The 23,943-nt window shown below is 42.3% G+C and overlaps 1 protein-coding gene across 3 annotated transcripts in view; it reads left to right on the plus strand.

Annotated features, from left to right (window-relative positions):
• Positions 1-23,943, plus strand: part of LOC144756098 (vitellogenin-A2-like) — a 607,161-nt gene that overhangs the window by 175,853 nt on the left and 407,365 nt on the right. For all 3 annotated transcript variants that reach the window (XM_078645640.1, XM_078645649.1, XM_078645632.1), the window contains exons 8-13: positions 1,282-1,439; positions 1,516-1,681; positions 4,582-4,707; positions 7,227-7,445; positions 11,823-12,046; positions 12,165-12,262. In XM_078645640.1, the coding sequence (XP_078501766.1) occupies positions 1,282-1,439; positions 1,516-1,681; positions 4,582-4,707; positions 7,227-7,445; positions 11,823-12,046; positions 12,165-12,262 (991 nt within the window). The remainder of the gene's footprint in view (positions 1-1,281; positions 1,440-1,515; positions 1,682-4,581; positions 4,708-7,226; positions 7,446-11,822; positions 12,047-12,164; positions 12,263-23,943) is intronic.

Raw genomic sequence — 23,943 nt, forward strand, 5'->3', positions numbered from 1 at the left:
ATGGTCAGTAATTGTGTTGGTACTCTCATTGGCAGAACTGGACAGAGCAATGGTTGGTGCAAACTGCAGTGGCCTCCTGCGAGGGACCCACCGCGTTTGTTTTTGTTTACAAATTAAGAGGTATACACGACATTTCTGGCCGATTATGATGGCACCAGAGTGTCTGGAATTAATAGCATGGGGACACAGGAACGAATGCAGGTACAGAGCTGGCAGGAAAACACATTCTAGCAGCTGAAGAAGAGTTCAGCAGTGGCTGTGGTATTTATGAAGGAGTCCATGTTTGTAGTTAGTTAGGGTCGAGTACACACCATGGTTTCTGGCTGATGTGCTATATAATCGGAATAGAAAGATTAGCAGAGTTAACAGGAAAATAAATGACTCCAGTCACTAAGACAAGGAAGTTAGTGAAGAGTTTCATATGTGGCATGCCACATTGACTGGCCCAGTGACCAGGTCCAAACATCAGGCTCCCCTGAGCATATTAGGCCTAAAAAGAATAAAGAAGGAGTGCCAGGGATCTTGGGAGGAGGCCATCAAAGCTTGCATCACCCATTGCCACTACCAGCCCTGCCAATGATAGGACCTGCACAACCTTTAATCACCACACTGCTACAAGTGAGACAATTCAGATTGCTTGAAGCCCCGAAAGCATAAGAATGTCTTGGGCGGCAAGTATTAGTTGTTTTTAATGAATATTGAATTAATAAACACATGTTGTTCTGCTCACCTATACAATGCACAAACAGCACCACCACACCTGGCATCTGCCATAAGTGCTAAAGTTGATAATTATGTGCTGGTGCCGAGAACTGGAAACCCCTGGCTCAAATTAAGCACTGCTTCAATCTCATTTTGGTGAGCATCTGCACTATTTTTTAGATTTAAGGAACTGTTTGGTCCCCAATGTACCAAAGAGGTCTGTCTCTTGCAATTTCTTCCAATTGTAGAAAAGCTACCGACTTAATTTACCTGAGTACGATAGCAAACAGGACCAGACAGCGAGAGTCAACTGAGTCCAATCCCCTAACTAACCATCAGCCAGAAAAAATATTCACCTTTTTTGGAGACGGGTGGTTTAACTGACTATTTGCTAAAACTATATTCATTCTGTTTCTAAGAAGTATCAGAACTCTGTTGTTTCCGTGCGTGTTTTTCACTCTATGAAATATGAACATATTCTATCGCCTCCCATTGTACCACCGCACTGCATTATGTTCATGCCTTAAATTAAATCTTTACTGTCACTGACGCAGTTCTCTTGCTCTTTCTTCTCTTCAGATAGCGGAAACACTGCAACATTTAGTGCAAAATAATCAAAAGCGCGTTCACCAAGATGCACCAGCCGCATTTATAAAACTTGTCCAGATTCTGCGCACTTCAGACTTTACCACTATTCAGTCAATGTGGAGGCGATTTGCAGATAAACCTCAACACAGGTAACTGATCCTAGTGCAGTATCACTTCCTGAAACTGATGTGTGTGTGAATTAATGTACTTTTGTTCTGATTGTAGACGGTGGCTGCTGAATGTAATCCCAGTGGCCGGGACCATTGACACCCTGAGGTTTGTCAAGCAAAATATTCACAACCAGGAGTTTAGCCACCATGAAGAAATCCAGGCGGCAGGCATTGCACTGCATTTCACCAAAGCGGATCATCACACCATGCAACTAGCTACAGTAAGTAATCCGTTCTGAAATAAATATGACAAGGAGTCAAAATATATAATCCGGCTTCCCCTCCCCAGCAAAGATGATTAATGAGCACCACGGAAAGATGTGTGGAGAAATGGGTCCAAAACTAGAATGGAGAGTTCGCCCAGGTGGCAATGGGTGTAGCCAATTGTAGAAGACAACCGTAGACATGAATGTTCACTCCTATTCTCATTGCAAAGCCTGAGGTCAGCCTGTGACTCCCAACAGTTACAGTGTGAGGTAACATGAATTCCTTTGCAGAAGAATACAGATATAACCCTCTAGAAAGATTTCTTCATGAGATCAGTTTGGAGTATAGCCTTCAGTCCATAGAGGGTAATAGACCACAACAAAACAGTCAGTCGTTTCTTGGCCCACAAGACTGTGACAGACTTAATTGCTGATCCACAGGGATATCTATGAATGTGTGCAGCTCTACTACTGTTTGGTGTGTGCATTACCTTTGCTCTTCAAGGATGGTAGAACGTGAAAAGCTTTTCCCTGCCCTCCTCATGATGCAGGTCAACTTTATGTGTTTTGTCTTGTCCTGTAAGGAGGAATGGCCTTGCATACTTTTATTTATTTCAGTCGTACTCTGGGGAGAGGCTAGTCATTGCCGAGCATTTTCACCTTCACGCAGAAGCATATTGGCCCCATCCAGTCATGAGCATCAGTGTTCTCTGGCAGGACATACATAAGTGATCCATAGAGCATTGACATCAATAACACAAGATAGTACTGAAAATGAATTTCCATAAAAAACATAAAACATCCTTGGCAGTAATGAACATCAGTGGCCACTGGTAATACTGACCTTCAATGGCCCTGGCAGCATTAAATATCAGCCGTCTATAGCATTAATGAACCTCATTGGCTTCTGTCAGTAATAAACATTAATAACCCCAGGCAGTAATAAACTTCAGTGGCCCCCGGCTGCATTGATGTTCAGTGGCTTATGACAATCAAGGCCTTAAATGGCTTCTCTTAGTACTAAACATCATTGGCCCCAGAAAACTTTCAGCATCAATGGTCCCAAGCCGTATTGAATATCAATGGTCTTTGATGCATTTGAACATGAATTGCCCAAGGCAGTATTGTACATAAATTTACCTAGGCAGTGATAAACATCAGTGGTTGCAGACTCTCTGTATGCGGCCGCGGTCTGCTCTGTCGGCAGAGCTGGTCCCTCAGAGAGCTTGCCATCATTTGTGAGCTGGATGTTGGCAACTGTCTGTTGATTACTCAATCCTCCTCCACCACAGAATTACCGAAGGAGGATGGAGTGAATAGTTGTCAGCTGTCGTACTTCACTCCGTCATCAAAAAGCTCCTGATCAACTGGAGCCCAGGAGCCCTACATGAAATTGTTAGGTGCATAGGATCACAAGCCAACTTCTAGCTATCACCAGTTTGCTCAACCACAATGCATGTCAGGACAGTGAATGCTTGATGAGTGTTAGATGTCACCGTTCATTTAGTCACTGTTACACTATGCATTATGGCATTGCCACATACTTCTTGGGTTTGGGGTCAGTGTGGTCTGTTGTTGTGGAGGACAGAATACTCATTACACCCTGGCCATGGGCAGCATGTGGGGGGGAGGAATGACTGGAGCATGTGTGGAGGGACCTTTGGCCAAATGGGGTAGCTAAGTTGTATTGGGGTGTATTTCTGCAGAGTCCTTTAGCGGCTCCTGGCCCAGGCCAGTAAGAGTTTTAGAGCAGTGTTGAGAAGACTCAATGAAAGCTGCACTGTGCCTCTGGTTTGGGCAAGGCTGGGAGCATCTTCAAATGTATCCATCTTCCTGCAGTGGACGGACACCTTATTTTAAGTAATCATCCTGGGACACTATTGTATGTAAAGACGCAGTTGGAAGGCCACAGTGGAGTGTGGGACCCCAACCACTTTGGCTAGACTTGGGTCCTTCATCATTGAACCCCCCAGCCCTACGTTTTCCCATTTTCATCCTGTATGTCATTTGACTAAAGAGTGATTGCACATACCCCCTAATTATTACATGGTAAAGAGAAATTCTAATCTTCTCATTTCATTTTCAATGCAAAGTCCGTGAATCTCTTTTGGAGTATGCAGGTCAAGCAATAAAACGATGTTTCCGTTTTTAATTTTCTTTCCTATGTACCACTCCTATGAGCGTCTATACCTATCTCCACATAGCTACATTGTTTCCTGTCATGGAGGCGTCCACTGACAAAATGGCTGCGGTTAAAGAAATATTTCTTTGGTGACAGCAAACCAACTTGCTTGCATCTTCTTGTTTGGATCGTCAGCTCCTTCAAGAATGTGCTGATCGGACAATGGGAGAAATAGCTCCCTCAGTCCATCAGGTTAAGTTATTTCTAATTCTCAATTATCTTCAGAACTGGATCTGCCGATATTTCGTATCATCAGTCTTTTGAAGCCCTCCTGCTACCTTTTGATAAGGACAACATGTTAGAAACTAATGGATAGATTTACACCAAACCTCAAAATGGGGTATTCTCCATAAATGTCTGTACGCCACGTTTAGGGTGATTTCGCTCTGAGATTTTCTGCAATAGCAGTCAGCAAAAAGTTCTATTGAATTATAATGGAAAGTAATTCATTTTTGAGTCTCTAGCCCTCTTTAACTCTGCTACCCATTGAAGGATCTGCACTGTACTTGATTATAGGGTTGTTGAATATAGCTAATTCTATAGTTTCTCACAAAATACTTTATCACTGACTCTGTACTGTGTAGGTGAGTATGTATATCATGTTTTGATGATGGGCTATACAACTTAAAGAATAGAGCAGCAAGTTTATTTTCATGATGTAGAATGCGCTAATAAAATTAGGCATTATATCATATACGTAACATAAAACCTTCTTTTGTTACTACACCTGCAGGAAATGGTGAAAGATGCGAAAATCCGTGAAGCCCGTGCACTTCATAAGGTTACTCTCCTAGCATATGGAGCCATGGTCAACAAGTACTGCAGCTCATCTCCAACATGTCCGGAGGATGTCCTTATGGTAAATATGTATGTATTGAACTTTAAAATCCTCAGACTCTGGCACAAAATGTGATCCAGAGATACTGTTTAAAGTTGAAGGCAACATGGCTGTGCTACTGGAGTCAAGCATGAGCCCAGGTTTCCATTCTTCTGTCTGATGGACTTGTGAGTGAACTCAACCCATGCAATGCATGTAGTGCCTACAGTGTAGTGGTCCTAAACTTCTAACACTTCTACAAGTGGGATCCATCCCGGGCAAGGAAGTACCTAGTGCAAGTCGATGAAGAGCTCTTTGCAGGAAGGCAGAGGTCACATCGCATTCAGAGGAAAACATTGAGATTAGAAATCATGATATGGTAATCACACCAAAGCTTTTGTCGAACTTTATGGGTAGTTTTGTGGGTTGTTTACCTTGAGTGCAGCCGGGTAGCTGTCACTCACAATGAAACGGAGGGGGGAAAAGTACACAGGAGAAATCAACAATATTGTTGCACAGCAGCAGCTTGCGACTCGATCTGATCCTGGTGATCACTGCATGGCGTTTACCAGTCCGGCAGGGCACGAGACAGCCATTCACAAGAATTCATAGTAATCCTACCTCAGTTATATTAATGGTGAAGGAAACCCTCCGCAAGTCCTTATGAAGAGTGCACTCTCAGGAGTGGATGCCTGAGAGGGACAGCAGATCTCCATCCCAGCGCTGGCATTCTCAAAATATTGTAAGCACAGGTCAAAGGGTCAGGGGTTGACATGCTTTTTAAAAAAGTTGTGGACTGTGGAGGGACATTAGAGAGAGCATTCAGTGGTCTCAAGAGTCACGTGCTCAACCGATGCCTGCTGTTCACGTACATTTATTTTGAAGGTTTTATAGAGCGCGAACAAGATCCTTGCGGATAGATATACAAACAAATAAATGCTGGTAAAATCACGTATACATAACATGTCGTGCCAAAAGCAGTATGGTACATAACAGGAACAAGCACGATGATTCAAGTCAAGGTGATTCAAGTCAAGGACAGATAAAGTGCAACGGATGTGTAGTTGGACCCTTAACATAGTAAAAAAGTGGGAGCTGTTGATCTCAGAATATATTTAGTCTATGATCAGGTGACTTTTGCAATGAGAATAGCTTTAACTTCCTTTTTAAAAGATGCGGTAGAAGCATTCAGTCTGGTTTCTGGGGGAAGTGTATTCCATATCCTGGGCGCCATCCCCGAGAAGGATCGTTTGTAAGTTTTCTTCTTGTTGAACCTTTGAGGTTTCAGTAGTAGGTTTTCCGCACTCCTTGGGGATCTTAACCCACCCGAGATCGTCAGTATCTGTGCGAGTTAGCTGGGTGAGTTATGATGCATGGCTTTGTGCGTCATGCACGCTATTTTTAGATGAGTTCTGGATTCAAGCGGAATCCAATTCAAGGATTTTAAATCTGGGGAGAATTGGGAACTTCATTTCGACCCTCATGCACAGCTTCCACTCTGCAATGGATGCCACAACCTTTAAGACACAACCTGCACAGCTTCCACTCTGCAATGTAAGCCACAACCTGCACAGCTTCCACTCTGCAATGGAAGCCACAACCTGCATAGCTTCCACTCTGTAATGCAAACCACAACCTGCACAGCTTCCACTCTGCAATGGATGCCACAACTTGCACAGATCCCACTCTGCAATGGATGCCACAACCTGCACAGCTTCCACTCTGCAATGGATGCCGCAACTTTTCAGGTGTTGGTATTCTATCCAAGGTTTGCGATTGAAAAAGTGGTTCCAAACCATTTTTGCACTCTGCAGGATTTCTAAGTCCAAAAACCTTTGCTACTTCTGGGTCCCACATCTTAATCGTATGCCAAGTTCTTGTTGCAAATTCAATCGGAAAATTCTTTAACTTCCCCGAGCTTGATATCTTTGATGGGGAGCTAAAAAGGCCTTTTTGCTTAATGGTTAGAATGGGACAGCGTAGATGATTTTGCGTTGTCAACAAAAAGTGATGCATGATGAAACAGGAAACAGACTGTTCAATACCTTACTGGCAATCAGGCTGAACTGGAGTGCTCTTGCTTGGTGACAGCTGCTCTCAGATGGTGGCCATTTTGTAAACCAATTGGCTGGAACATATGAGCGTCCTTTCAAATCATAGCATGGACCACGGTGTCTGATGGTAAAATGTGCTGCAGCAGTAAGGTCAATATCTAATGGTGTAGAGTAGAAAGGACCTTGGTGTAGTAACTCTATGCTTAATCATAATTCGTCTCAGTTTTCAACACATGGACATCTGTAAAATAGAGTAAAGACGCCACATAAGTCCTTGTACAGATCTGTTAGGTGAACTTATCAGTTTAGATATACAACAAACATGAATGCACCCAACTCAATTTATTTACAGATTATGTAGAGTAGTCTATACTAAGTGAACTGATGTTGTGCAGTAGCTCTGATTTGAACCGGTAACTTTTTTCGACATGTATGCTTAATGACCTGACTGGTTTGAACACTATATTTGATAAGTTGTGTGAAGAAGGCACACTCTCTGTTTTGCAGCCCCTCCATGACCTGGCAGCTGAGGCGGCTATACGTGGCCATGAAGAGGACATGGCGCTGGCTTTGAAAGCCATGGGTAATGCAGGACAGCCAGTCAGTGTCAAGCGCATCCAGAAGTTCCTGCCAGGATTCTCCACCAGCGCTTCCCAGCTCCCAGTGAGGGTCCAGACAGATGCAGTGATGGCTCTCAGGAACATCGCCAAGGTGGATCCCAGGAGGGTAAGAGAGACTAATTATGACTGGACCTCTCCTAATTAGAATTCATACAGAAAAGTGGAGCAATCATGATAAGTGTGACTGATGTTTAGGCATTTACAGGATAAGACTATCTAGAAATAAAATATACCAATCTGAATTGATACTAATATATTTCTTGCTTGTGCATAGTTTGAAATACTGGTATCCTGGCGCTGAGCACGGTCTGTGCCTAACCCTGCCTATGGTAGGTTGGTTCATTGAAAAGTCAGGTCTTCAGCTTTTTACAGAATACAAGAAGAGAAAAGTAGTCTCTGAAGTGCAGTGGGAAGCTGTTCCCCGCTTTCAGAGCAATGTGAGAGAATGTGCAAAAATAGGAGACCTACAGAGTCGAGGTGTCTTGGTAGTTGATGGAAGGAGATGCCACTGTTCAGGTAGGTGGGGTCGACTGAGCTGTGTGGGGCCTTGAATGTGTGTGTGAGGAGTTTGAAATGAATGCATTTGTATATTGGGTGCTCCCTGAGGTAGGGTTTTATGTGAACTCTGTGTAGGAGGTTTGAGGATGAGTCTGGCTTTCAAGTTCTGGATGGGTTGTTATTTTCTAGTGAGCTGCTTGATGATCCTAGCACAGAGTTTTTCCCGTAGTCCAACCTTCTGGTGACTAGGGCGTGAGCAACAGTTTTTCTAGTGTTGCCTGTAAGCCATTTGAAGACATTCCTCAGGATCTTCAGGGTGTAAAAGTGGAATGCCGAGATGGCATTGACTACTACGGTTATGTCCAGTTGGTTGTTGATGATTATTATGAGGTTCCTGGCGTGGGTGTTGGGTGTGGGTCCATGTTCAGCAGGGCACAAGTTTGATTCCTGTAATGAGATGTTCTTGCTGAAGATCACTGCTTCTGTCTTGTCAGTAGTGGACTTGAGTCAGTTCGCTTTTATCCAGTGAGCAACTTCGGTCATGCAGGCAATGAACATGTTTCTTGTGTTTGGGGGTTCTTTTACGAAAGGGAGAGTATGAGTTGAGGGTCATCAGCGTAGGAGAGGATGTTGACGTTGGATGTGCGGGTGACACTGGACAGAGGAAAAATGGATTTGTTGAAGAGGGTGGGGCTGAGCTTTGAACCATGACGCACTCTACAGATGAGTTTGAGGGGTTTCGAGGAGTAAGGTGTCAATCTGACAGTTTATTTTCTATCCGTTAATGAAGGGTAGACCCAGTGGTAACTGGGTCCTTTTGATGGCAATCTTGTGCAGGTGCCTGATGAGGATGAGTGTGAGACCATGTCAAATGCTGCAGACAGGTCCAGTTGAATGACGGCTGCTGTGTCCTCTGTCAAGTATCATGCGAATGCCATCTGTGGTATTAATTAATGGTCTTTCTATACTTTGGTTGTGCCTGAATCCAGTCTGCAAGGCGCCAAGGAAATGGTGGTTGCTGCGGTGGTCGGTAAGGCGTAGGTTGATTCGTTTCTTCAAGACCTTTGAAGAAGTAGTTGTAGTTGTAAAGCGTGTGTGGGTCAGCTGCTGGAACCTGAGCAGGGTCATGACAGTGGTATGTTTCCAGGTTTACAGGAATGTGGCTGCATCGATGTAGGTGTTGAAGATGGGTGTTAATGCTTTGCTGATTAGTAGGAGTTCTTTGATGGAAGTGTGGTGGAGGTAAGGTTTAGAGTGGGCCCCCATGAGGATGGTCTTTATGGTAGCAGTGATTCCAGTGGTGGTAATGGTAGGCTGCGGGGTCTTGGTTTGTTGGTATCTTTTTTGGCCATGATGGGAAGTTAAGTTGCAACAGTGACGGGGTCCGGTTGAGGGTCAACGTTGTCATAAATGGAGGTGATTTTGTTACAGAACACTTCAGAGAGCTTGCATACCTATGTGTTGTGATGTATGCACATACATTGGTTGTAACATATATACATGTGCAGTTTTTATTTGCTGTTATATGATTGTGGACAGCAGTTTTAGAACAGTAAATTGAAAGTAAAATAATGTTAAAAACTATGCCAGTTCAAAAAAATGAAACCAGTGACTCACTGGCACTTTGCAGCTGTTGGGTCATCACAAGAAATAAATATAAACATTTAAAAAAATGTAAATGTGAAAAGTGATGGAGAGGAAAATAGAGAAAAAAGTGAGCAGGGGTTTGGTAGCATTTTCCATCTGCTGGGCCATCTTAAAAGTATAGGTTTCAAAAGCAAAATGGTGTTATTAAAATACCAAGGTACTCTGACGCCCAGTAGATTTTTGTTTGTAGTATCAGGAAATGTTATGCCAGGGCTTAGTGCTCCTTGTAATAATTTTCCTACCTGCATGAATGCCAGATGGGAAACAGTCATTACATCGCATGCGTAACAACGCATGCGATTACAACGCGGTTGTAACAACGACTACGTTGTTACATCGCAGTACCATTACAACGCAAGTCGTTACAACGACCTGCTGTAAGGGGTGCTCTAAGCTAAGGAATAGTATAATTTACTATTCTTGCACCTTACTTTATTTTGCACACACTGGAGTTGGAATGGTAAATTATACTATTCCAACAGCTAGCGTGCCCTACAGCAAGTCGTTGTAACGACTTGCATTGTAATGGTACTGATATGTAACAATGCAGTTGTTCTAATGATCGCATTGTAATCGCATGTGTTGTAAACACATGCGATGTAGAAGTATATATTCATGCCAGATGACTCCCAGGATTCTTCTTTTAATTTTGCCATTTCGTTAACTCTCATCAAAAAATCCATCGATGACGTTGATGAGCAGCGAATTAAAAGGGTAAATTTAAGTAGGCAACGTCCAGCTCCCATTACCTGCTTGAAAGATGCATTTGTCCGGAATGAGCGAATTGCTGTTTTGCATGTGCTTTTGCCTGGAGCTCATTTTGTTATCAAATATGCTATTTATCATGGCTGGCGATGTGCTATACATTGTTGTCCCACAAGCGTGGCAGCCATTGTAAGCAGAGAGATACACTTGAAAGAGCCTGAGAAACTTGTGTGGTCATTTCTACCATAAGAAGGAGCCCTGACTACAATATATGTGCTGACCTGGAGCAGAGAAAATAACGTTTGGGAGTGTTGAATGTCTTCGAAACTGACACGTAAAAGTGACCTTCAGAGTAGCACTGGCCTTCCATCCCTTAACGCCATCTTGCACATTCCACCTCTCATATTTCATCTTCCAACTAAAATGATTATGAATACAGACATTTAATCATTTGGAACTGACAGCTCCACGTTTCGCATTAAAGTGTGGCTTTACTCTAACGACAGAACTAGCACACGCTGCAGCTTACCTCATTTTCTTTTATTGTATTACCTTTATTAACAATGAAGCCGCTTTCATGCAGCTCGTTGATAGCGAGAGTGGCCCGGCAGAGGAGTGAAACAGTGGGGAGGTAATAGAGAGCCCCGATGAGTCGTTGTACAAGCCCTGCTGAGGGAATAAAAACAAAGCAAATAGAAACAAAAATCCACTCATGTTAGCAGTGGAAGGATACAACTTATCCAATCAGAACAATGTGAGACTGAAATGCTCCTGGGCAGGACAAACAGAAGAGTAGGGAGGAAAGCCATTGAAACAAGAGCAGACACCTGTGATAGACAACAAAGTCACTCAGTTACGAGCAGGGGGCTGACCCACAGCCCCCTCAATGTATCTTGGAAATAGTAGCTGTGGCCAACGGACCGATAAAGCTGTTTGTAGCTGGGACCTGAAAAGAAGACGTATGTTGCTGGGTCAATATTCCAGCACGTCCTGACTATGGGATGAGGCCAATAAGCCCCCAAGATGTTTGCACCCCATAAATACAGGGGTTGGAAGGCCTCCAAAAAACACTGTGGTGAGTTTCTCACCTTGAGCTCACCTGGCAGGCGACCCCGTTTTTTTCCAATGTAAATCAAATGCAAAATAACAAATTCCTATGCTCTGGGGAGGTTCTCTTTTGTATCTACTCCATGATAACAAGAGCTGGGTCTCAAACTATACATTCCACTGCACCAGCTTAGTGTCTAATGAAATCACAAACTGGGTCATGTGAGAGCTGCCACGACAGCAAACATGACCTAGTGAATGTTCGGTAGCATTTATCAACGTGCCAAAATATATATTAAGTGGTAGGGCGCATCGAGTACCATATCACAATTAAAGTAGTGTCATTGTTAAGCTGATGTTGGAGTGTCACTAAAGATGCTAGAGAACAAAATACACATGAACAATTAGTTGTAAGCTTGTAAAGCTTATAGATTTATATAGCGTGGCTTATCACCCCTGAGGGTTTCCATGTGCTGTCTGTAGGCACGGGGCAATTAGTTGAATTGAATCCGAATCCATAGCTCCCGAGTCGGCAAGTCTGGCCGATGTGCCACAGTTTGTATGAAATGTTATTTTCTCTTTGCAGGTGCAAGAAATTCTTCTTCAGATCTTTATGGATCGCCGAGTTCCCTCTGAAGTACGTATGATGGCTTGCGTGGTTCTTTTTGAGTCCAGACCTGACCTAGCCTTGATAACCACCATTGCTAATGTGGTGGAGAAGGAGAGCAAAGTGAACCTACAGCTCGCAAGCTTCACATACTCTCACATGAAGGCCATGTCCAAAAGCAGAGTTCCACACCTCCACCAAATGTAAGTTTGAGGCAGAGTAAATATGTTTGTACTTAAGCACTGTATGACATTCCCACATTTGAGCCAATTGTAAGTGAATTTAATAAAATACTAACATCTGAATTATTGTTCCATGTAGGGCTGCTGATTGCAGTATTGCTCTGAAGATCCTGAACCCCAAACTTGATGCTTTGGGCTTTCGTTACAGTAAAGCTATTCACTTTGATATGTTCCAAGGTGAGCAAAAATACATTTTGCTTTATTTTATTTTACCATACAAGATCACTTTCTAAGGAAAGAATGTGTAGATCCTGATAGATTTATGACAATGAAGAGGATAAACAAGGCCAGCCTGATTGGAGCTGGTGGTTTGACACTTCAAAATGCAAGTTTGATTATCTTCTCAAGTCGTTTTACCCTTCATGTGCTTTCCAATGTTATCTTACAAAAAGAAAACATGCCCTGTGTTTCTGTATATATTGTTGAAGTGGTGTTTTTTTTTTAATGATCACTGTAGTTTCTTTTATTTAGTCAATGGGGCTGGCCAAACTTTTCAGGACAAAGAGAAACCCCTGAGTTAGCTGGGGACAAGAGGTGGCTTTGCGGAATCCTCAGTTTAATGTAGCATTAGATCAACCTTGAGGGAGCAGCAGAATCTTTCCTACAGGCACATACGTTAAATTAACTAAATGCACCTGGAAAGAAATAATGCCCCCGTCACCCCGTGTACAGTTTCCGACCATGACATTTTGGAATTTTTGATGTATTTCTTTTCAAAATGATAGAATTTATGAAATTGATTCATACAATTGGTAAGTAGTGCTGTAAAATAGCTGTTTTGGCCCCCAAGTATAAAATAGTACTTGCCCAATTATGCCCCAATGTTTTTGGTTTTGAATACTCTTGATGTATGACCTCTTCTGTATTCTGAAGCTTGCTAAACATGCCCCAGCCACTACATGTGTTTCTGCACTGCCAATATAGCCCCTGTTTACATACTCCTAGCAACTTAACACTTTAGAATCAAACAGGATTCAAATCAAACATGTTTTGTAGAGCACAGCTTATCATCTGAGAGGGTATCTAGGTGCTGAGAGCCCTGCTGCACGGTATGGATGAGTTGAACAGACAGGTCTTGTGTCCTTTTCCTGAATTTAAGCAGCGGGGATGATGCTCAGAGGTGATGGGGGAGTTTCATCCAAGATTTTGCAGCAAGTAGGAGAAGGAGCGCCCCATGTTGATACTTCAGTAGCTGTGGGGGTGTGAGTGAGGGAAAGGGGGCGGAGCGCAGGTGATGGGAGGGTTGGTGGAAGTTCAAGCAGTGGTTGATGTATGCTGTCCTTGGATGTGTCAGGCATTGTAGGTGATGATCAGCATCTTGAATTAGCATCTCCCCTGGATGGGGAGCCAGTGGGGAGTCTTGAGGTGGGGGGTGATATGGGTCCGCTTAGGGAGGTTGAGGATAAATCTTGCTGCTGAATGCAACTAAGTTGTCTTCATTCGCTTTTGTGTGGAACTTTTCTTTATGTTTTTTTGCTGCTGGCTGCACGCATTTACGATCTTTCTACTAAAGCTGTTCACACTGTTTAAGCCCTATTCACTGACAAGATAAGATCTCATCCCACTGAAAAGGCTGACAGCCTCTAACAATGTGCTGGAATTCTTGCTTTGTATTACTTAGTTATGTAAATCAGATGCTTTAGCCTTAGAATGTTTGTGGCTTTTCCTATTCATGCCTGAGTACCTTTATTTGCACATTACCGGAGAGCTTTCTTCAACTTAATCTATTTGGTCATTATGATCAAATTCTAAATGTTGTAATAAACATTGCATGTTAAAAATAAAGTTAATATACAAGGGCAATGCTATATTTCTTTTGCTAAACAGGTTGCAACAAGTGCAGTTACATTGCAGACAACAGGGCCATGACTTGAATGGTGCAGCAGGTGCTCAAAGGTTGTAAGAACACCTCTAACCATATATTGCTATATTTGACTACTAAACAGGTAGTCACAATTGCAGTTACCTTGCAGTTAAAAAGGACTTGATTTCAATAGTGCAGCAGTTGCAGTGACGCCAGGACCAAAAGCTCTAGGCACCCCACTACACACCTAAAAATGCTATATTTTACTACTAAACAGGCAGTCACAAGTGAAGTTACCTTGCAGGCAACACAGTCAGTATTTGAATGGTGCAGCAGGTGCAGTGGCATCAGGCCCAGAAGCTATCAGAACTGCTCTAAGCACCAAATATTGCTATATTTTACAACTAAACTGGCAGTCACAAGTGCAGTTATCTAAGAAGCGCTAGGTTCATGATTTCAATAGTGCAGCAGATGCAGTGGAACCGTGACCGAAAGCTCCAGGCACCCCACTAAACACTGATTATTGTTATATCTGACAACTTAACAGGCAGTCACAAGTGCAGTTCTCTGTCTGACACTAGGGTCATGATTTGAATGGTGCAGCAGGTGCAGTGGCACCATGCCATAAAGATGTCAGAACTGATTTCAACACCTAATATTGCTATATTTTACTACTAAACAGGCAGTCATAATTGCAGGTACCTTGCAGGCAACAGGGTCATTATTTGAATCGTGCCGCAAGCGCAATTGCAATGGGCCCAAAATTTGTCAGAACTCCTCTAAACACTTAATATTGCTGAATTTTGCAAATAAATAGGCTGTCATAAGTGTGTTAACTAGTAAGCACTAGGGTCATGATTTCAATAGTGCAGCAGGTACAGTGGCATTGGGACCAAAAGCTCCAGGCACCACACTAACCACCTAATATTGCTGTATTTTATTCCTAAACAAGCATCCACAAGTACAGTTACCTTCCAGACAACAGTGTCATTATTTGAATGGTGCAGCAGGTGCAGTAGCACCAGGCCCAAAAGTTGTCAGAACTGCTCTAAATATATTTGGCTACTAAACAGGCAGTCACTATTTCAGTTACCTTGCTTGTCAAAAGGGGCTTGATTTAAATGGTACAGCAGGTGCAGTGGGACTGGGGCCTAAAGCTCTAGGGACCTCACTAAACCCAGATTCTTGTAACATTTTACCAATAAACATGACAGTCAAACGTGAATTTGTCTAGCAGGCAATAGGATCATGATTTAAATGGTGCAATAGGTGCAGTAGCACCAGGACCAAACGCTCTTGGCACCCGTTTACAACCTATTTTTGCTATATTTTACTACTAAATAGGCAGTCACAACTGCAGTTACCTTGCAGACAATAGGGTCATGATTTGAAGGGTGCAGCAGATGCAGTGGCACGGGCCCTAAATTTGTCATGACCTCCTCGAAACACCTAATGTTGCTCTATTTTACTACTATATAGGCAGCTACAATTGCAGTTATCTTGCAGTTAAAAGGGACTTGACTTGAATGTTGCAGCAGGTGCAGTGGCACTGGGGCCAAAAGTTCTAGTGCATCCCACTAAACACAGAATATTGGTAAACTCTAGCAGGCACTAGGGCCATGATTTCAATGGTGCTGCAGGTACAGTGACCCAGTGCCAAAAGCTCTAGGAACCACTCTAAACACCAAATATTGCAATATATTACTACTAAACAGGCAGTCACAAGTGCAGTTACCCTATAGGCAATTGTGTCATGATTTGAATGGTGCAGCAGATGCTGTGGCACTGGGCCCGAAAGTTGTCATAATCCTTTAACCACTTCGATGCTAAGGGTGTTCATGGACCTCCATTGACTTTCCATTGAAATCAATGGAAACTCCATGACGAGTTACCCTTGTCATTAGCGCTGAAGGGGTTAAACACCAAATATTGCTTTATTTTACAACTAAACAGGCAGTCACAAATGCTGTTATCTTGGAGGCACTAGGGGCATGATTTGAATGACGCAGAAGGTGCAGTGACACTATGCTAAAGTTGTCAGAACTCCTTTAAATACATAATATTGCTCTTACATCAATTCATTCTATTATTTCCCTCTTTAATTTCATATTTCAAAAATTTGCTATTGTTTACCTGCACTATTCCACTAGTAACTGCACAATATATTGACTTTTTGTACAAAAACAAGTAATAACATTTGAACAGACTTTCTGTAACTTATATTGTACCAATACTCAGCAAGCTACAACTTACAGCAAAAAACAGCTTATTATTAATCACACATGAAACCTAATGCATTTAGCAATGCCTGTTGTATATTAGCTGTTAACATCTCAAGTCTTGCCTGGAGCCATTACAACTGGCTACTGCTAACAAAGGGGATATAATGCTTTAATATTCAGCAGTTTTATGTAATAACCTTTTGTTTTTTTTTTCATTTCAAAAGATTTTATTATTTTGATGGAGCACATAAGGAAATAAGGTACAGACAATAGTGATACCATTGAAATCAGAGAACTACAGTCAACACATGATAGCTCGAAACATGTGTCTAATACATTAGGTCCACTGAAATCAGATAAAAAATCAATTAAAGGAGAAAAATTAATAGTCAATGGACATATCTATCAACAGTAACACTATCAGATAATAGAATTGGGGAAAAAAGGGAAGGAGAAGAGAAAACAGGAAAGAAGGAACAAGGAAAAAAGAGAGGAAGAGGGAGCAGGAAAGCAATGAAAAAAGAGGAACAGAGAAAGGAAGAAAGAAAGGAGAACGAAAGAAAGAAAATGGACTTCCAAAGAACCTTCCTAAAAGGGAAAAACATCAATTAATCAGACATATCAAAGGGAAATTGAGCAACCAACCCTTTCGAGGCTGAATCCATGTAAGAATCTAAAGCAGACCAAACACCCCCAGATCTAGAAGGAGAAAGATGAGCCTGATCAACTGAAGTATGGGCACTCCGTAAAAAGGAAACCCAAGCCCACCAAGTATGATAAGAAATCGAAGAAAAAGACTTCCATTCCATGAGAATGACTTTCACTGCAACAGTCAACAACAGGTCTAACAATTGCAATTCCATGGGATCCAAAGGGAGAGGGGTCGGGGATGCTAACGGACCCAAAAGAATTAATGGAAAAGAAAGTTGGAACTGAATACCAAAAATAAGCATAAGATGTTTGTGTATTAGGTCCCAGAAGGGTCGGAGAAGGGAACACCCAAAGAACATATGCTGGAAATCACCAGGTAACAAACCACAACTCCAACACAAGTCATCCTCCTTAAGATTCAGCGAGTGTAAGCGAAGAGGAGTCCAGTGAAGGAGATTAATAGAGAAGTATTTAGATTGCATTAGTGAAGGGGCAATTTTGTTACGAAGAGAAAATTTGCCAATAAGCTGCCAAGTGTCGGAAGAGATATGATTTGTGAGATTATGATCAAAATGATGCAACCATTTACGTTGAGCAACAGTTGAGGTAGGTAGTACCGAGGAGGATAAGAATTTATAAATTTTGGAGGCAACATGCCCAGACCGTAACCATAGTTGAAAGAGGGTAATTGTGGGGGAAGAAGGATGAAGGCGCAATTTAGCAAGTGCCACTTTAATTTTAAGGAAAGTATAAAAATCCAAGTTAGATAACGAACATTGGCTCGCTAGGGAAGAAAAAGGTAGTGGTTGATCATCAACATCATAAAGATGTTTAACAAGCGATATACCTTTACCAGCCCAATAAGACACCATAGAAGGATCAATATTGATCTTGATTCTAGCATTCCTCCAAATAGACGACCATCTAGATTTATGTAATGGAACCGCAACCTTCTGATCAATCTTCCGGACCGCCGCAATAGTATCCAGAATATTAGAGCGGGAGAAAGGGATAGAAAGGGTATTCGTAGTCATAAAAGAAGCAGTCGGCAAAGGAGAGGCCAGAGTTTGTTCTATTAACAGCCACGAGGGAACATGAGCAGAAGGAGAAGAAAACCAGAAAGCACCTTGAGACGCCAAAAAGTCAATTTGGTACTTCTCCCAATTAGGAAGATTACATCCTCCCATGTCACAAGGTTGACGTAAAAAATTATAGGCAATCCGAGCCCTTTTATCATTCCATAAGAATTTAGACGTAAGAACATCGAGTTCATGAAAGAAGGATGCAGAAAGTTTAACCGGAAGCATAGAGGAAACAAAATTAATGATAGGGGTAATCATCATTTTAAGCGTTTGCAGACGCCCCCACCAAGAAATGTGTTTCGGAGACTTAGGGGTCCATTATGATGTCGGGCGGATTGCCTCCGCCAGGCTGGCGGTAGCCACCGCCGGCCTGGCGGAGGCAATCCGTCCGACATCCATTGCCCAATTCCCCCCCGCCACATTAGGATGGCGGGGGGGACCGTTGCGGTGAAAAACACCGCCCTCCTGTTTTCCGCCCCGGTCGCCTTGCGGCCGGGGCGGAATGTGTTTCATATGGTGGCGGTGTCTGTTAGACACTGCCAGCCATATTACAATGCGCATATTGTCAGGCCTTTCCGTGGCGGCAAGGCTGCCACGGAAAGGCAGGCGGTGATTGCTGCGGGGGCCCCCTGTGGGCCCCCAGAGTGACGGCCAGAGGGGGGTGGCACATGGGGGGTACCTGTGGTACCCCCCTGCATTTGCATAATCGCAGCGGCAGGCACCGCGTGGTGCCTGCCGCTTCGATTATGCAAATGCGTGCATTTTGTTTTTCACAATGTGGCGGGCGGTGCAGTGAGCACCGCCGCCACAATGTAAACTTGAGGAATGCGCCCGCCACTGTGGCGGGCGCATCATAATGCCAATGTCGGGACCCCCGCCCTTCAGGCGGGCGGTCCCGATCTCCGTTGGGGTGGCGGGCGGACTAAGTCCGCCCGTCATCCTAATGGACCCCCAGGTGTCCAAAAGACGCCGCACTTTAAGGATGGTTTGAGACTCATTATAAGAGGTGGTAGCAGAAAGGGAAGAACAAAAATAAATACCCAAATATTTTAATTGTTTAGACTGCCACTTAAAGCCAGCAGAGCCCATATGGTGAGAGAAACAGTACGCATTCAAAGGGAACATCTCAGTCTTATCCCTATTTAAGGTGTATCCAGAGACCTTTTGAAAAGAGAGAAATCATGTCAGAAATAGCAGGAATGGCCAAAGCAATATCGTCAGAAAAAATAAGGACATCATCTGCGTAGGCAGCTGTTTTTATACGACGGGAACCAAAAGAAAAACCTTTAATATCGGGGTGGAGGTCAATCAGTCTCAGAAGAGGATCAATGGATAATAAAAATAAAAGAGGGGATAGAGGGCAACCCTGTCTGGTACCTTGGCGAAGATTAAAAAAGGATGATGTAGCACCATTAACTCGTATATTAGCTCTAGGGGAAGAATAAAGAGACATAACCATCTGAATGAAGGAGTCTCCAAGATTATGAGCACATAAAACAGCACGCAGGAAAGGCCAAGAAACCTTATCAAAGGCCTTTTCAGCATCAAGTGCTAAGGCCGCGGCCGGAAACTGAGAGCGTTTAGCTGATCAAAGAATGTGACAGAATGTTCGAATATTGTCACGCGCCAGGCGACCCTTTACAAAACCCGTTTGCGAGGGATGGATCAGTTGAGGAATAAAGGATTCGAGACGCTAAGCTAAGATCTTTGCAAAGATCTTAGCTTCCATGTTGAGCAGAGAAATTGGTCGGAAATTCTTGGGGTCAGAATGATCTTTCCTCTCTTTTGGAATCACTACAATTGTAGCATCAGCGGAAGAACCAGAGACAGAGCCATCCTTAATGAAAGCATCAAAAACAGATTTTAATTTGGGGACAAGTACAGGAAGAAAGGTTTTGTAAAACAGAATAGGGTAGCCATCAGGACGAGTATCCTTAATAGCAGCGATAATTTCGTCAGAAGTAATTGGACCATTCAAAGAGGAACTATCTTCTACAGAGACAGATTTTATGGGAATGGTTTATAAAAATTCTTGACATTGCTCAAAGGAGGCCTGATTAGAGGGAGTATATAAGTCATTATAGAAGTCTCGAAATACCTCAAGAATCTCCTCAGTCCGAAATTTCTTAGAACCCGAGCGGTCATTAATAGAAGAAATCCAGGAAGATTTACAAGAAGATTCTTGAAATTTTAATGTGGCCGCCAGAAGCTTGCCAGCTCGATTTTTTAATAATAGCGCCTTAGATTTTTGAGCTTGAAGTCCAATATGAGCTCTTCTGGTGACAATAGTATTATATGTATATTTTAATTGTTTAATAGATTGTAGACAGGACTTCTCTTTAGAATTACGAAAAAGAGAGTCTTGGCATTTAATCTCACTGGCTAAATCTGTTAGTTCTTTCTTAATAGCAGCATTCCTTCTTGACATATATTTAATGACTTGACCGCGAAATGTACATTTAAAGGAATCCCAGAGCACCACTGGGGAGTCAACTGAGCCTTCATTTTCAAGAAAAAATGTCTCAATCTCCTTAGAAAACTCAGAAACCTGGGAGTCATCATACAAAATTTCCGTATTAAGTCTCCATGAACGAGATCGTGTCGCGGGAGCAAAGGACAACAGCGTGAAAGAAATTGCGGCATGGTCGGAGATCAAAATAGGATGAATAGGAGGAGAGGAGGAGGATTGAAGAAGAGAAGAGTGTACCAAAAGATAATCTATACGCGAGAAAGTAGAATGAGGAGAGGAGAAAAAGAAAAATCACTACCAGTGGGATTAAAGAGACGCCAGACATCCTGAAGATGGAGGAAAGAACACATATTAGTCATTTGTTTATGCGCCTTCGGGGGGCGAAAATGAAAGGCTGAATTTTTATCGAGGATGGGGTCCATTGGTAAATTAAAATCTCCACCAACAATAAGATTACCAGAATGAGGAGTGTCATACAATGTTTTGGTGACTGCCTTCCAAAACAACGGATCATCCTTATTAGGTGCATTCATGTTCATAACAAAGAGATCAACATGTCCATCAGACAGCTTAGATAATAGCCAGCGACCCTCCATGTCCTGTTCAGAAGAGATAATAGACAAGCCAGATTGTTTAGAGATCAACGTAATGACCCCATTCCGTTTGCCAGACGCATCTGAACAAGCAACATCTGAAACCCACTCCTTCTTCAGGAAAAGTGCCTCCCTAGCCGAGACCTTTGTTTCCTGTAAAAGTACAAGATCTGAAGAGAGAGACTTGCAGTAGTTCAAAATTTTTGACCGTTTAACTGGGTGATTTAAACCCTTAACATTAAGGGACAATACATTTAAACCAGGCATGGTCTATGTAGAAGAAAGAAAGAAAAGACATAGATGGTAATATATGAACAAACATAGTAGTGACAAGCCTCCAAACACCACACAAAATCATGGAGAAAGGGAAGGCCAAAAAAGAAGTCCAAGGAGCAAGAAAAGCAAAGAAATAGCCAGAAAAAAGAGAAGAAGGGGGAGAAGAGCAAGGAAGGGAGGCCTGAAAAAAGACCAAAGTCATACTCAGGGGGACGTGAAAAGGGGGATCAAGGAAGCCGTTGTGAGGAGAAATAGATTCAGTATCATCAGCCCCAATAAAAACACTTCTTAAAACAGATAATGAAAAGAAAAATAATTGGAAGAAGCATTAATAAGAAAAACATGGTATAAACGCATAAAATTATGAAATTGCAAGAGCGAGGAAATATAAATAAAGTAGTTCTCTTGTTAGAAAAATCATGTAAAAAGTGCTCTAAATAATAAACATTGAATCAGCAGTAATAATAGATACTCTAAACAGGAATATAATAAAGAGGCAGAAAGCGAATAGGAATCCATAGAACAGCATTCACTAGAGTACAAAAAAAAAACTGGTGAGTATCAATTAGAAAATCAGGAAGCACAGAAAAACAGAGAATGAAGTTAAACATAACCATATGAAAGTAACTCATCCTGTAATTACAGCACGTAATAAGAATGGTAGGATTACTTATCGAGAAGAAAATAAAGAGCTATATAGGTAAAGAGCAGGACCAAAGTAACAGAAACAACACAGAACCATTAAACAGATTAATCCATAAAGCTATGGAACAACTAGAACAAGGAATTGATTTATCTAGAAAATAGAGAAACATTAAGGAGAAGCATCCTCCACATTGCCTTAAATACCTGTTTAGGGGTACATAAAGTTAAGTCAATTAATATAAAAGAGAAGAAATACCAAAACTAGAAATATGAATGCAAACAAGAGAGAAGTAAAGAACATCATAGACATAAAATGCAGAAAAGAAAAGAGAACAGAAATGTATAAGGAATAAAGAAAAACAGACATAAAAAAGCCCACAGAGAAGGAGAGAATAAACATGAAGAGGAAAAAAGACCGCAACTGGAGACAGAGAAAAAGGAAGAGACATGTCACACACAGAAAAAGAAGAGGGGAAAGGGAAGAGTTCGCAGAAAAAAGAGGAAAGAAAAGACGAGAAAACAAGAACAGAAAAACTATACTAGAGCTGGACAGACAGGCCCACAAACAATACAAGAAAAAAAAGAGCAGGAATATGAACGACATGAGAAACGAGAAAATTCCAACAAGTGAGAGAGAGAACAGAACGTAGGAATGAACAAAATGAGAAAACCGCCATTCCATAAAAGGAAAAGGAAGAAACAACAGACAGAGAAAGAAAAAGGCAATAAAGATCAAGATTCCATTGGTAGAGCCATAAAACAAACAGCACCAATATACCAGCAACCAAGGAAGATAAAACCAACATACAAATCGTTATGAGAAAAGTAAGTCAAACTGTCTGAAAAAAGAAGAGAGAACAAAGGAGGCAGAAGTATATACTTCAAGTGCCAGAAGCACCAGGATCCAGCAAAGCTGCCTTTTGAATCTCCATCTGTATTTCCATCTGTTTGTCTAAGAAAGAAGCTAGATCTGCGGGTTCATCGGAAATTCTGGAACGTCCCTTGAATGTAATACGAAATTTCGATGGACCAGAAAAGGAAAAGGGAATGTTCATGTCAGAAAGACGTTTCCGAAGATTGAGGAAGGCCTTCCTTCTTATGACCGTGTCCCTGGCGAAGTCCTGAGAGATTGAAATTCGATGACCCTCCCAGGAGATGGCTTTAACCTTCCGCATGTGAGCAAGAATTTGCTCCGTATGTTGATGGCGCAGTGGCTTAAAAATTATCGCTCTTGGCTGTGTTGCAGATTTAGAACGAAAAGTGGGAACACGATGTGCCCTTTCTAACTCAAAGTCTCTTTGGAATGATATTTGTAGAGTAGAAGGAATCCATTGGTATAAAAAATCAATCATAGAAGAAGATGATTTCTCTGCATCTTCCGCAGACCAAAAATGCGTAGATTGGATCTGCGATTACGATCCTCCTGCTCAGTGAGATCCTTTCGCAATGCCGCCATTGAGCGCTCCAAGTGGGTAAGAGACCTAGATTGCTTCTGCATATTATCCTCCGCACCACTGATACGTGTCTCCGTGGCCGAAACACGAATAGAGAGGGCCTTGAAGTCTTTTCTGATAGCGGACACCTCCACCTGCAATAAGTCTGTGTTAGTCTTTGTCGACTGCGCAATATCATGAACCTCATTAAGGCGCGTTAAAATTGCTTCAAGAGTGGTATTGGTGTCTGGCTGAGAAGACTCAGGCGTAGGAGACAATAGTTTAAGTCTTTTAAGAGAGGCGCCGGCATCTTTCGAGTCCTTATTAGTTGAGGAACGGCCCATAGTTGCAGCCATGAAGCAACAGCCCCAAAAAAAAGTATACAGCCACTGGAGGAATAATAAAGGCCAAAAAGTGCGTATTCCACACCAAAAAAAAAGGAATGAGGCGCACTGAAAGCAAACAAAGCCAAATAAGCAAAAAAGGCGGACTTATATGGAATATGAGCGCAGGAATGTAATAAAAGAGCCTTCTAGAAACCAAAAGGCCAAAGCAGATTCACTAAGCGTAAGTGAATGATAGCGCCACCGTCAGAAGGCTGCACTGAGGTAGCCAAGACGTATGCAACAAAATAACCAGCCAAGCAGCACAAAAAGAAGAAAAAAGGATAATAGAAAAGCAA

The sequence above is a fragment of the Lissotriton helveticus genome, chromosome 1_1 (genome assembly GCF_964261635.1).
Source record: "Lissotriton helveticus chromosome 1_1, aLisHel1.1, whole genome shotgun sequence".
NCBI classification, from domain to species: domain Eukaryota; kingdom Metazoa; phylum Chordata; class Amphibia; order Caudata; family Salamandridae; genus Lissotriton; species Lissotriton helveticus.